Here is a 14566-nt window from a genome sequence, read left to right on the forward strand (position 1 = left end):
TCCACGTTGCTGTGATTTAGCAACCTTATTTCATGTTTTATCCGTACGATTTCAAGGTTATCGTACCTCGCGGGTTACGTAACGATAATTATTGGTAATTAATAGTAAAACTGTGGTTTTGTCTACGTTGGATTACTAGTTGGTTTGATGTTTCAGTGCAACCCCATATTAGCATCCCATAATTCCAAATTACCTTTATAACTGACTGATAAATCAATCTCATTGATTTTAGGTCCAATTGAGCATATCTTCCGACTAACCAATACAATTTCTTGAGCATCAATTACTTATTACTGATGCGTTGAATTGCTTTGAGACTAAATTGCTGAACATGATATTTCCAATTTAACCTACTCCCGCGATGAATGTCGAGTGATATAATTAGATTTTTATCATTTCACCCTAAAGAAAAATTCACATAGATAGATTTTGAGATATTATGCTGTATTCTCTATTTCTAGATCTTGTTGACTACTACTTGTACTTTTTCTACATCCCTAGACAGAGATTAGACAGATGTTTTTAAGTACTATTCCTTTTGTTGCTAAGATATTAGCAGTGTAGAGCAGATACAAGAATGGTTCAAAGACACTACCCTCTGGAACCCCAGCCGAAATAAGATTAAGTATTGAGAATGCGAGGATACATTTTCTTTCGAAAATATATGGTTCCAGCAGTTGATATTAATTCCACGATAGCAATTGGCTCATTTTGTAAACAAATCCCAAATACCATACCCGATCAAAAGCTTATGTCTAAAGTTTTGGAATATTGCAAAGTAGTATTTCTTTCCTTCGAATTCTAACTGGAAATCTGGTATGGTTTAATACGTTTTGACAGCAGTCTCTCAAATAATTTTAGTATCGCAGGTAGTAGCGAAATAAGCCTGTAAGACCCAGCTTGTTCTGTCGTTTTGTCAGGTTATTTGAGCATAATTATTGGAGCAACATTCCAACATTCAACATTGAAACATTCCGGAACATGCTTCAGTCTCAAACAGGCATTGAACATATAGGTCAATATGATGATTGCTTGCTTTTCGTAGCAGCTTTCTCAATAACCCAGGTAAAACTAATGAATGTCTAAAATACAATTTTGAATATTCTATTATATATAGCTTTCGAATAACTAATTAATAGAACTAAATTAAAAACTATAATTTTATTTTAGGCTGTTTATTAGATAGTTACATTGATATATTGTCGCCAATAGATATCGCTCAAAATACATACAAACATTTATTAATAGAAATCAATTTTGCATATTCGGTCATTTAACATATTAAATAATTAGAGCTATATTTGAAAATTAAAATATCACGTTCATGTTAAGTAATAATAGGAATATTTCTGATAATTCTCGCATATATCAAGCAATTTAAATTTATATTTATTACTGAATTTTACATTTATTCAATAACTAGTCTCAATGGCTAGCGGCGATTATTATCTCTCTCGCATTTTTAGCATCAATTATCATCATAATCGCAGCATCTTCTACAACTTCCTCAAGTGAAGCGTTGAAGCAAGGACGAGGACAGGTCCCAAAACTCGTTTGCGCTTTATCGCGATATAAAATGTCCAAAAACGCAATTCATCCGTTCAGATTGGATGCGAGCGTCAGCAGGCGTCGATTATCTTCGGCATTTCGAGAAATTAATGACAGATAAATAGCTTAAGGTCAATTAATATCGTATACTATCACAAATAAGTTCATTCGTGTACAGTACGCCGCTTATTATCCGTTAATCAGTAATAATCCATAGTTCGTGATGAAAAACTTGCTCTTCTGTGCATTGGTTTTGTGTACATGGCTTCTAGATTATGTACAGGTAAGTATTATTTTTGATATCACTGATTTTATGGAATAAGATGATAATATAAATTACAATACGTAGCATCTTTTTTGTGACTATTCGTCAGACATTTCATTCATAGAAAAACCTATCTGTTGTTAAAGTATTGTCGGTTTAATGATCTACCTTGATTCCTTATTTAAATTCACCATTAATTAAAATAAAATGCTATTAAAAACAAACACATGAAAATTGAGAATTTTAATGACTTGTTTTTAGTTTTTAAATAACAACGTCGTTTATATATTAGGAAAAAAATTGTTATTGCACATAAAGTATTATTACACATAAAGTATTATTGCACATAAACTATTACATATTTATTTGAGGAAATACTTCACTACTATCCAGAACCTTAAATGATCTTAAACAAAAACATGTGGATAATATGGGTAACATTTCTATTTCGTTTCAATAAAATATGTCTTATTTAGAGAATGTATGTTATTCAGAGGGAACAATATCTGGAGAAAGCTAAGAATGGTGTAGGATATCTCATTTTAGAGTTTGAATTTTTAACCTAGACCTAAACCGCTTTTAATTAAAAGTCCCCGGCCTACCATATTAAAATAAATTTTTGGCAAAATTAGTTTTTTTATTCAACATAATTCACTTCAAGAGTGATACCATTTTTGTAGTATGATTTGTCCTTTGCTTCAAAATTTTGGCCTCACTTTCGGCGATCACCTCTTCATTCGACGAATTTTTTTTCCCAGCGAGCATTCTTTTGAGATCTGAGGACAGGAAATAGTCACTGGGGGCCAGATCTGGAGAATACGGTAGATGAGGAAATAATTCGACACGATGCATTGTCTTGGGGAAGCAGCGCTTTCTTTTTCTTCAAATTCGACCGTTTTTCGGCGATTTTGCCCTTCAAACGGTCCAATAACCCTATGTTGATGGTCCTGTTGATGGTCCTTTCTTTTTCAAGATAGTCAATGAAAATGATTCCATGCGCATCCCAAAATACAGACACCCTAACCTTGCTAGCTGACTGTTGCGTTTTCCCATGCTTTAGTTCTTTCTCATGGTTCATAGTGTGCAGTCCACTCGGATGACTGTCGATTGGACTTCGGAGTAAAATGATGGAGCCATGTTTCATCCTTTGTCACATATCGACGCAAAAACTCAGGTTAATTACGCTTAATCATCTTCAAACACTGCTCCGAATCATCAGCTCGTCGTTGTTTTTGGTCAAGTCAGCTCGCGCGGCACCCACTTTGTACAAAGCTTTCTCATACCCAAATATTCGTGAATGATATGATGATGTACACGTTCAGTTGATATCTTTAGAGTGTCTGCTATTTCATTCAATTTCAATTTACGATCATTTACAATCATTTGGTGAATTTTTTAATATTATCATCGGTAACAACCTCTTTTTGGCGTCCACTGCATTCACCGTCTTCGGTGCCTATTTCACCACGTCTAAACTTAGTATACCAATCCTTGATGATTGATTTTCCTGGGACAGTGTCCGGAAACTCAGCATCAAGCCAAGTTTTTGCTTCAACTGTATTTTTTCCTTCAAAAAGCAATATTTTTACACAATATATTAACACGCGAAATAGCTTTTTATCCATTTTTTTCACAATAACAAATTTCTTCACACAAAATGCTATAATTCACAAACTAAAGATATTCGATAGCTGCCCTATTTATACACGCATCTTTTGAGGATTAGGTCTAACTAAAAAATATATGGATTTAAATCTAGTATCGCCTTCTATGCGTCAGACCGGGGACTCATATGATGGCCAATGTTATTCATTTTGAGTCATTTCCAAAGCTTTTAATTTACTGAAAATGCTTGTGACCTCTAAAGAACAGGCAAAATCGTGCTGACTTCGGCAACAATCTTCAATTTTGCAAAAAAGCAAAATTCAACTCTTCCAGCAAATTGAGATTGTTTAGCTCAGAGCTGGTTGTGTTTTACTTACTTAAATATATGTCATTGTGTCTAATTTTTAAATGTAGTATTGAGGAATTGTGGACAAGTGATTTACCTTCGCATATCAATATCGCGTTTCCCATTTTGAGTCCCCGTTTGTCCCCGCTGGCGCTATCTTTTTCAATTTACACCCTTAATGGTAGAGTAGAAACAATAATTATATTAACAACTAATACTTATGCAAATATTAACATAATTAAAATAACGTTTAATACAGATGTTTTTGTGTTTATAATGCTTATGATTGCATATGCCATAAATTTGTGCATTTAAAAAGTAAGTTAAAACCAAGAATTATCGAAAGTAATTTCTTTCATAGCATTGTAAAACTGAAGTTTCTGTAAATTAATAAATAAGCTTCATAAAGAGCATTGAAATTGTCGTTTCTAATCACATCAGTCCCATTTAATATCATCAAGCATAATTTGGGTATACTATATGAATTTTTTGGTGAGGATATTCACTTCTTATTGTACATGTTGCAGTTCTTGCTCTTTAGTACCCTATTGCAACCAGGTGATTGCAAGTATTATGGTCTATGTTATGGTTCTAATATGGTCCCAGAAATTATTACTTGATATTTTTCTTACTTTCTACTCCCTAACCAAAAAGTCGATTTTGAAAGCAATATCAAATATGTTTTGCATTATTGCAACCTGCTTATTTCAATCAATTCTTTAACTTTGTTTACATTATTATTATGATAATCTTTATACATATTTGTTCCTTTGTGCTGTAACTTTTAAAGAATGTGTTAGAAGTAACTAAAAAACCTCAAAATTATTTCTTGAATACCTTTAACTTAGTGATGTCAGTTGTTAGCGAGATCTTAGTTTTGGCACTGTATAGAGTAAAGATCTGTACAGGGTGTGGAGCTATACTCCACTTTCTTCTCCTTTATTATATATTGGAATTAATAAATATTTGCCAATCCATGTAAATATTGATTAAATATAAGAAAGCTTTTTGAGATTAATTAATAAATTTTCAACCAAAGCTATTGTTAGTAAAATGTCATAGATTTAGCTTTATGTTTATATTATAGTAGTGATCCTCTACCAAAATCAACAAATAAAAGATAAAACTACTATAAGCCTCCAATAAATACTCCAATATGCCTCACCATTGATGGATAATATGCATAAATTAAAAAGAATAAACTACAACAAAGAAAACACAAACAATTTGGTAAAAATGTCTTTGATTTTCTAGTTTTTTATTAATGATGTTAAGTAACTTTGTTTAGACTAAGAAACGAGGGCCCATAACAGTCATCAGTCATAGATATTTTATCTTTAATGTTGATATATATTTCTCTTTCTTTCTCCTCTTCTTTGAAAAGAGAAGGAATCTGACATGACTTTAAACTTGATGTGATTGAGGGACGTGATTTTTAACTATTTTTTCAACTTTTTCATTGCTTGTCCACTATTCTTGGAACTTCATCTGCTGGCATTGACAATTAATAGTACCCATTTTTAATGTCCATCCAATGTTTTTATTATAAAAATAATTGCACAGACTGGTTCAAATTAGACTAGTGTATAACATACCGATGAAATTTAATTTTTGTTTACACATTTATATTGATATCATCGACCAAGTTACTGATGACCACTAAACAAATGCTAAACAACGTGGTGTTTATAAAATTTAGGCTTGTTAATTTATTACTTTTGATAATATTTATTTAATATAATAATTTGAATATATTTAAGTAGCAACCCTTATTTTGCGCCAATTTACTAAACAATATGAAGTAACATTCTTCGTATACTTGTAATCTGTAACCCTTCTAAATGAATAAATCACTGCATTCCATTTCAATTGTTATATTTATATCGTAATGAGAGACTATGATGTAACATTTAATGTATTTCTTAGCGCACTATTATTTAACATTATAATAGGAAAAAAATTAATAGTAACTAAAAGGTCATCGAGTATTTGAATAAATTTTTTATAGCGTATAATCGGCGTAACCTTGGCATCATGATGATCACCATCGAATTTGTTTATAAATGATTATACAGTTAACTAAATAAAAATAATATTTTAGGAATTTTGCTATGCAATTTCAAATTATTATTGTTAGGGCGTTCATAATAAAGTAATCTTGTTTACGTACCATAGAATAAAAAATTAAAAAAATAATAGAGTTTGGACTGGAAAGCAATTGTTCATCATGAGCTGCTAATCAACCTAACTAAATATGAGTAGCTAGGAAATATTGATACATCCGCCGTATAGATCAATCAAATAGCGACTACTGTTTATTCTAGTCTTTAGAAAACTCTCTTATTGGCGTCAAAATTGCTTGAAAGGGAATTGATGACACTTGACTCAGTTTCTCGCCCAGAAAACTCAGGTGTCTCGCAGTGACAGAATTAAGGTTTTAAAAGTGTCAAAGAAAATCTAAATTACTTTTTTTCCAATCTACTTTAACCAAATAAAATTAAATCTTGCCCCCGTAAATTCTACTATGTTACTTAACGGTCATCCAGCTACTTGGTGCTCAATTCCTTCAAAAATCTCTATATAAATTATTTACTGCTCAAAGAATTCATAAAATGCAAATTGTAACATTGTAGCATATATGCTATATTTACATTTGCGTGATTTATCTTATCATCTTATGTAGCTATTTGAAGACATACAGGTATATTAGAGCATACCGAAATATCTTACAAAGCTCCAGATCTATATTGTGCCATACGTAAACTTTGGTCTGAAGATGTGATACAAATACTAATAACAATAAGAACTAATAAATAAAAAGATCTAAAGACACTAGAGATAGAACAGATCTATACAAAAAAATGTACAGTATTATTAACATACATATAACATAAATAATGGGTTTCTCAATAGAGGCGCCACACATAACAAGAGAGCATAACAATCAAGTTGGTTATTCTACAGCTATCAGTTTTTAAACAATAATAATTCTGTTCGTTTTGTCACTTGAAAGTTATAGTAATTATATTTAATTTTTATTAATAATAATATATATCATCAATCAATTTTCGCATTTCTATATTTCGAAGCTCTATGCCAGCTACCATGCTGCATCGCTTCTGTCGAAGTTGCATTTTCAATGAATTCGTGTTGTAGCCATTTATTCCTTTTGAACATTTCCTGTCGTATATAAACGTCTAGAAAGAGTTTTTTCATTGCGATTGATTCAAACTGCTTGAAAAACTCCTTAAGAGTTCGAACTGGGTCCATTGTCTTACACTTAATTTCCTTTTTGGCCCTCCAGGCTGTTTGTCATTGACATCAACATTAGCTGTATTGGGATATAATGAAACAGCATCACTGCTACAGCTGAAATGTATATTAACAAATAAATAACTATCCCTGTGTGAAATGTGCAAAATAAAAGTTTGCAGACATTATTTTGATGACTCTCTCTTTCTCTGGAATTACTTCATCTCTGAAGAAGTTCTGCAATAATTCAAAGTCTCTCGTTTCTATAAAAATTAAGTTGGTACCACAATAAATATCACTGATAAGGTACAGGTCGTCGACATTAAATTTCTTTTGGTATATATTAAACTAAAAATTACGACATTTACTACTCACATAACTCAGTATTAAGGTTTTAGTAAATATACCTTGAACATATATATAAATATATAATATATAAATCATAGATACAAGGGATGGACAAAATAATATGCACAGCTGACATTATACATATTATATATTTATTAATAAGGCAAGTAATAAAAGGAATAATAGCGGAATAGTAGAGTATTTGAATAGTTTCCAGGAAATTATGTCTCCTTCTTGCACCAAAATGCTCTCTGCTTTTCTGACTCCCCATAATGGTACAATTACGTTGAAATCTGGCGATTGTTCTACGCAGGCAAGATGTTTGATGATACCACGATGATTTTGAAACCAAAGCTGAACATTTTTAGGACGTGTGGATGAGCGCATGATCATATTTGGATATGGCAGTGTTTGACAAAAATATGTAGACATAATAAGAACTTCATTATTGACGATGTCCAAATATTCATTGGCAGTAATCCGACCAGTGATGTGCATGAAAATATCAGCTAAATGCCACGATGGGTTTATTAACTTATTGACATTGACCATGTTTACATAATAATACATACTATTGAAAAAACCTACGAAAGTAAAAAGTATGCTCAGCCATATTCTTAGATGTAGCACAAGCCTTCGATAAGGTTTGGCATGAAGCCCTTGTTGATAAACTCTAGAAAATATTACCAAAACAACACACCGAACTATTAAAATCGTACATAACAGCCAGAATGTTTAAAGTTAAACTAGAAGAAGCTTACTCTACAATAAAAGAAGCTAAAGCAGTTGTACTACAAGGAAGCGTACTGAGGCCAATGTTTTATCCACTCTAAACTTGTGATATACCACTAACGGAGAATATTAAGCTGGCTACATTTCCTGATGATACTGCGATCGGAGACAATAATGAAGAATCCACACGAAAATTACAACAGGCAAGTGACAATATAAATAATTGGACACAAGCTTGGAAAATAAAAATTAACGAAAGTAAATCTGTGCGTGTGCAGTTCACCTACAATCAGGCAATACAAGCAAGCAGTACCAGCACCAATAACATTAAATAATACTATCATTCCATATAGCAACAACGGATATCTCAATATCTCCGAATGAATCTTGATGCAAAACTTCGCTAGAAGTAACATATAAAGAAGAAAAGAAAAGTACTGGAATTGAAATATAGGAAAATGTATTGGCTAACTGGAAGAGAATCTCAAATAGCAGTACATAATAAATTGCTATTATATAAGCAAATACTGAAACCTATGTGGACATACGAAGTTCAATTATGGGGATGTTCTGCAAAGAGTAACATAAACAAAATACAAATTTATCTGAACAAAGTCCTGAGAAGTATTGTGAAGTATTGACACAGCAGTGACATGTATAAACATTATTTCACCAGAGACTGAGACAGGGCCGATGGGTCCTCCTAGTTATACACCTATATTTAAGTTATCATAAAGACAAATTGTAGGTTAGTCGGAAACGACTATTAACAATGTAATAATTAAATTAAAAAAAAAATCTAGCGTAGTTAAGAAAATGGTTTAATTAGTTAAAGCAGATTGGTTTAATAACAACTTAATTCTATCTCTTAGTGATATAATTATATTATATCTATACATGTCGATTAGATCAATATGCTTGTACGGGGGTCAAGTCTGGTACAAATACGTATCCGACGGACAACTTGGCCAACTTCTGGTCTTCCACTCTAAGAAAGTTCATGAGCTTCTTAATGCTCCGTAGTTCATGGCGAAACAAACACCAAGAGATTGGAATTTGGTTTGTGAAGAGCTTCACAAACATGTTCCATTGTACTAGCTGCTCCTCGGCGTGTATTACCTAAAAACTTTTTTGACTTTAACCGCAAGTCATTTTAATAAAGGACTAATCTAACTGATCACTCCAGAATAAGGAAAAGAGTCTGGAGTTGGATCTGTAGATGGAATTGAAAGTACCATGTTTTATTATCATTTATAATTTATACAGATTTCGGTACCTTTTTGCTTCCTTGAGGATAATGATATTTTAGTATATTATGATTTTCCCTGGAATCCAAAATTCTTTGCTTTCAACCACTGGAAAAAATTCAATATTTAATAATTCATAATTGCTTCTATATAAATTGTTAAAAAAGTATTTTTTATCTTAACATATCTAGTATTTTATTTACTAACAAACAATATACCAGAACTCAAGGAGAAGATCAAAATAGCAGTCCAAAGATGGAATATATTTCGCACTTCTTTGTGTTAAATCCTTTTTTGAATTTGAAAATTTTTCTTTTCAAAGCTATTCTTAAATGTCATTGGAAAACATATTTGTGCCTACCAAAATGTACGACGTCCATATGTCACAATGATGCCAAATAGATACAATCAAAACAAGCAAGACAAAACAACATGTGCGGGTTTATAACCTCTAATTATTACCACTAATGTATCGAAGAATTTTGCATACATTTGACAACATAGTCTACTGGTACCAACTCAAATAGACTTTTATAGACTAATTTGGTTATGTGTTTCGACGCATCAAACAGCATTCTATCTCTTTTCCACTACAATAAAACAAAACGAAAAAATCGGCTCGGGGTTTAAAATGAATTTTACAATTTTATAATGACGTAAATTGGTCGTTTTATTCCATGAGCTATACTGTAGTCTATTCAAAATAACAGACCTCACGTCATTATGATGTCGAATGTGTTATCTATCACACTTTATAAATTCCTATTAAAATTAGACAACATTTTCCTTCTCATTTTATTCTAGCTAAAAAGATATAGAATGCCCTCTGATGCGTTCGAACATGTAACCGAACCACCTTACAAAATTCGCCTGGTTGTCAAATAAAATTTAAAGTTAATGCGGCAACATTGCTGTTTCAACGACATAAATTTAGATGACATAAATTCACTATTTTATTGAACGGACTATAGCTGTATATTTTATATATCTACAATTTTATTTCAACTCTTTTTACTTATGTCTTATGTCATTAATTAAAAATAGTTTATATTTAAATACCTTACTTGAGAATACAATTACCTTTCGATCCATTATTTACAAAATCAGTTGATGTAAAACTATAGTTAATTTCTTATCAATGTATTTACAAATGATATATTTTACAGCCTGCTCCACCACCTGCTTTCCAACTTCCGTCCGAAGAAGAAAGAAACCGTATAGCCCTGAAATGCATCGATGAAGTGAAGATTGAGAAAAGCATAATCGAGGAGGTTCTCAAGACACAAGTGCTTCCGCACGACGATAAAAAGTACAAGAAATTCCTCGAGTGCAGCTACAGGAAACAGGGATTCCTTTCATTAGACGGTTCCCGAATGCTCTACGACAATTTGTTCCTGTTCTTGACCGAGTTCTATAACATCGACGACTTGGACGCCCTCGAGCATTGCAAATATATCAAATCGAAAGATCCCGGTGATTTATGTTTTCAAAACTTATCTTGTATCTTAGACGCTTTAAGGACGGTCGAAGCAGTAAACGGCGAGGATGAGAACGACGTCCAATAGTACTGTGAATGAGGACAAACTTGGAGTTTTCGTTACAGTTTTAAGTTATAATGTAGTAAATAAGTTTTAAAATAAGTACAAAGAAATACAAACAATATAAAACTCAATTAAAAATGTATATATTTAATTTTTTATATCTAACAAATAAATAAAATCAGTTCTAATTTAGTGTACCTTCATTACAATTACATACAATTTTCTTTTAATATGATTAATAACACCAAAGTTTATATTTATAATAAACTGTTAGTGAAGCAATGGAGGAAAAGTTAAATAACGAAGGATTTTATTGACAGTGTCATCAATTGGCTAGTATTTCTAATGTTATACGGCTTAACAATGTCTACATTGTAAAATACTATTATTTTGACATTTCCTACGACATCATTATTTATTACCAACTTATTTATTGTCAACTTATATGATATAATTTTGATAAACAAATAATAATAATGTATAAGCAACAATAATGTAGATTAATCTTAACTTTGAACGATAATTTATACTTACTGTTGTGGTATAAAATTGAGAAACATCAGGATATCCAAAAAATGTATGAAGAGGAAGTGCCGGTTCTCTAAGTTCCCACACCTGGAAATAACTCTGGTTGTTGCTATTTACTATTGTTACCACGAATCGGCAGCCTCTCTTATAATCCACTTAAGATAACTTATTCTACATCTTCTACCTATTACCACTTATTCTACAAAGAAACAACAATTAATGTTATACAATTAGTTATATATAATAAATGAATGAGAACAAATAGAAATAAAACTTACTTAATGCATCTTAGAGTGTTTCAAACAAGAAAAAACTCAAAAAGGGCTCACTAGAAATCACACATTTTTCAACATTGTACGTGGGTTGATGAGTCACCAGTACTTATAACAATTAAAAAATGATTTAAAATAAGTACAAACAATATAAAACGCAACATAAAAATGTATATATTCAATTTTTATATCTAACAAATAAATAAAATCAGTTCTAATATTGTATACCTTTAATACAACTACATACACTTTACTTACAATATAATTAGCAACACATAAGTTTACAGTTTTAATACACTGTTAGTCTATCAATGGAGGAAAAGTTGAATAACGAAGGATTTTATTGTGAATGTCATCAATTGGCTAGTATTTCTAATGTTATATGACTTAATAATGATCTACATTATAAAATACTATTATTATTTTGACATTTCCTACCATATTCTTATTTAATGCTCATTACTTATGGAATCTTATGTGATATAATTTTAATATAAATAAACAATAATAATGTATAAGCAACAATAATGTATATTAATCTTAACTTTGAATGATATTTTATACTTACTACTGTGGTATAAAATCGAGAAACATCAGAATATCCAAAAGATTTATGAACAGGAAGTGCAAGCATCCAAGTTTTGCATCAGGATTCATTCCGAGATATTTAGCGTTGTTTCTATATAGAATGATGGTATTATTTAATGTTATTGGTGCTTGTACTATCTGATTGTAGGTGAACATGCACAGATTTACTTTCGTTAATTTTTATTTTCCAAGCTTGTGTCCAATTATTTATATTGTCACTTGCCTGTTGTAATTTTCGTGAGGTTTCTTCACTATTATCTCGGACAGCTATAATCGTAATATCAGCAAATGTAGTCATCGTAATATTCTACATTTGTAGTATATCACAAGTGTAGAGTAGATAAAGCATTGGCCCCAGCACACTTCCTTGCGGTGCGCCTGCTTTAGCTTCTTTTATTGTAGAGTAAGCTTCTACTTGTTTGACTCTAAACATTCTGATTGTAATGTAGGTTTTTAATAGTTCGGTGTGTTGTTTTGGTAACATTTTCTGTATTTTATGAACAAGGCCTTCATGCCAAACCTTATCGAAAGCTTGTGCTACATCTAAGAATATACTGTGGACCTGGTCAATTGTTGAATGGTTGTTAATAAACCCAACGTGGCATTTAGCTGATACTATCATGCACATCACTGGTCGGATTACAGCCAATGAATATTTGGACATGATGAACTTCTTATTATGTCTATAAATTTTTGTCAATTTTTTGTTTGTTTGTGTGTTGGTATTAGGTTTTTTCTCTCTATGATCGGTTTTATTCTTTACAACAGGAATTTTTTAAAAATTTTAGATATTATTGGCAGCCGTGATATAGGTATATAGGCTTTTATTTCGTTTGGAATCAATGTACATGATATCTTTATTTCACCACACCACCATCTAATTCAATTAAAATTAATTTTACACTTAATTAATTCACAAGTTATTGAACGAGTAGGTGGAAAATATTAATTAAATTTTATCCAGTTAAGTACCTTGACCTATCGTCCTTCTTATTCCTATTATGTAATTGCATATCAGTTAAAGCTAAGCTAAGACGACAGTTTTCACTATTCCAGGGTTTAATTTTCAGAAAAATATCCTCAACTTTCGAAATCGTCCACGCTACACATTTGAAAATTGATTTTTATTAGTAAAAATGTTGAAGAATGTTGTTGCAATGTCATGTTTTATTACATATTAATTAATAAACTTGTCTTAGGTGATATTCGATGGTTTAAAACAAATTCTTGAAAATGTATATTATCTTTGAAGTAACGTTAACAAATAAATATTAGAAATGAGGACGTACTCTTACATTGTTGCATAATGGAATTTTTTAAAAATATACAAAACATTTAACAATACATTAAGCATCCTCTGGACAATGGACAGATAAAATCAAACAATAATTTATGAACTTTTTAGTATACAAAAGGAACTGAAACAAAGCGAACCCACTTACTGGCCTACCGACAGTAATAAAGTACCAGACCTACTGGACTTTTACGTATCGAAAGTCATCTCACCAAATCAAATACAAATCAAGAGTTTGTGCGAACTATCATCTGATCACATTCCAGTATTGTTAACATTAGGGCGAAAAAAAACAAAGAAGTCTAATCTTACTAATTTAGTACCTGGGACACGTTTACACTTATAATATGGGAACAAATCAGTTTAAAAATAAGACTAAAAATTATAGAAGATTTTGTGTTGCAAACCCGAAATATAATTGAGCAAATTTTGCTGCAAAAGAAGCTACCCCGATATCAAGAGATAATTCAGAATATGAGGTAAATTACCCCCTTGAAATTAGGGAATGGATAAAAGAAAGACGAATAGCTAGACGAACCAGAAACGCTGTAGACAAAACAATATTTAATAGAATTAGTAATCAGACAAATTAAAAGATCGAGAAATATGTAAGTGAATTAAGCCCGAAATCAAATAAATTATGATTTAAAATGTGATTATTCGCTATGGAAAACAACTCGAGGATTTAAAAAACCAATTATTAGAGTACCGCCTATTAAAAATAATCAAAATGAATGGATTCGCCACAAAGATGAAAAGGCTGAATTATTCGCAGGACATTTAGCTAATGTATTTCAAATGAATGAGATAGAATCTACAATAGACTTAAATCCTGTTTATCAGCCCGATGTGGCTATAAATCTGATTTCTTAAATGGAAGTTGGCACAGAAATTGATAACTCAATCCTAAAAAGGCTCCAGGAATTGATATTTCACCTGGATTATTAAAAGAACTGCTATCATGTTAACATATATATTCAATGCCTATTTGAGAACCATG

The 14566-nt window shown here is 31.2% G+C and overlaps 1 protein-coding gene across 1 annotated transcript; it reads left to right on the forward strand.

Moving 5' to 3' along the window:
• Positions 1-1603: 1603 nt before the first annotated feature.
• On the forward strand, positions 1604-11076 carry LOC143196016 (uncharacterized). Its single transcript, XM_076403597.1, has 2 exons — positions 1604-1831; positions 10510-11076. The coding sequence occupies exons 1-2, from the start codon at positions 1772-1774 to the stop codon at positions 10906-10908; spliced, it is 459 nt and encodes a 152-aa protein (XP_076259712.1). The 5' UTR covers positions 1604-1771; the 3' UTR covers positions 10909-11076.
• Positions 11077-14566: the final 3490 nt, after the last annotated feature.

The sequence above is a fragment of the Rhynchophorus ferrugineus genome, unplaced genomic scaffold, assembly GCF_030347505.1.
Source record: "Rhynchophorus ferrugineus isolate W39M unplaced genomic scaffold, kcgeb_rfMv2 rfM4, whole genome shotgun sequence".
Taxonomy (NCBI): domain Eukaryota; kingdom Metazoa; phylum Arthropoda; class Insecta; order Coleoptera; family Curculionidae; genus Rhynchophorus; species Rhynchophorus ferrugineus.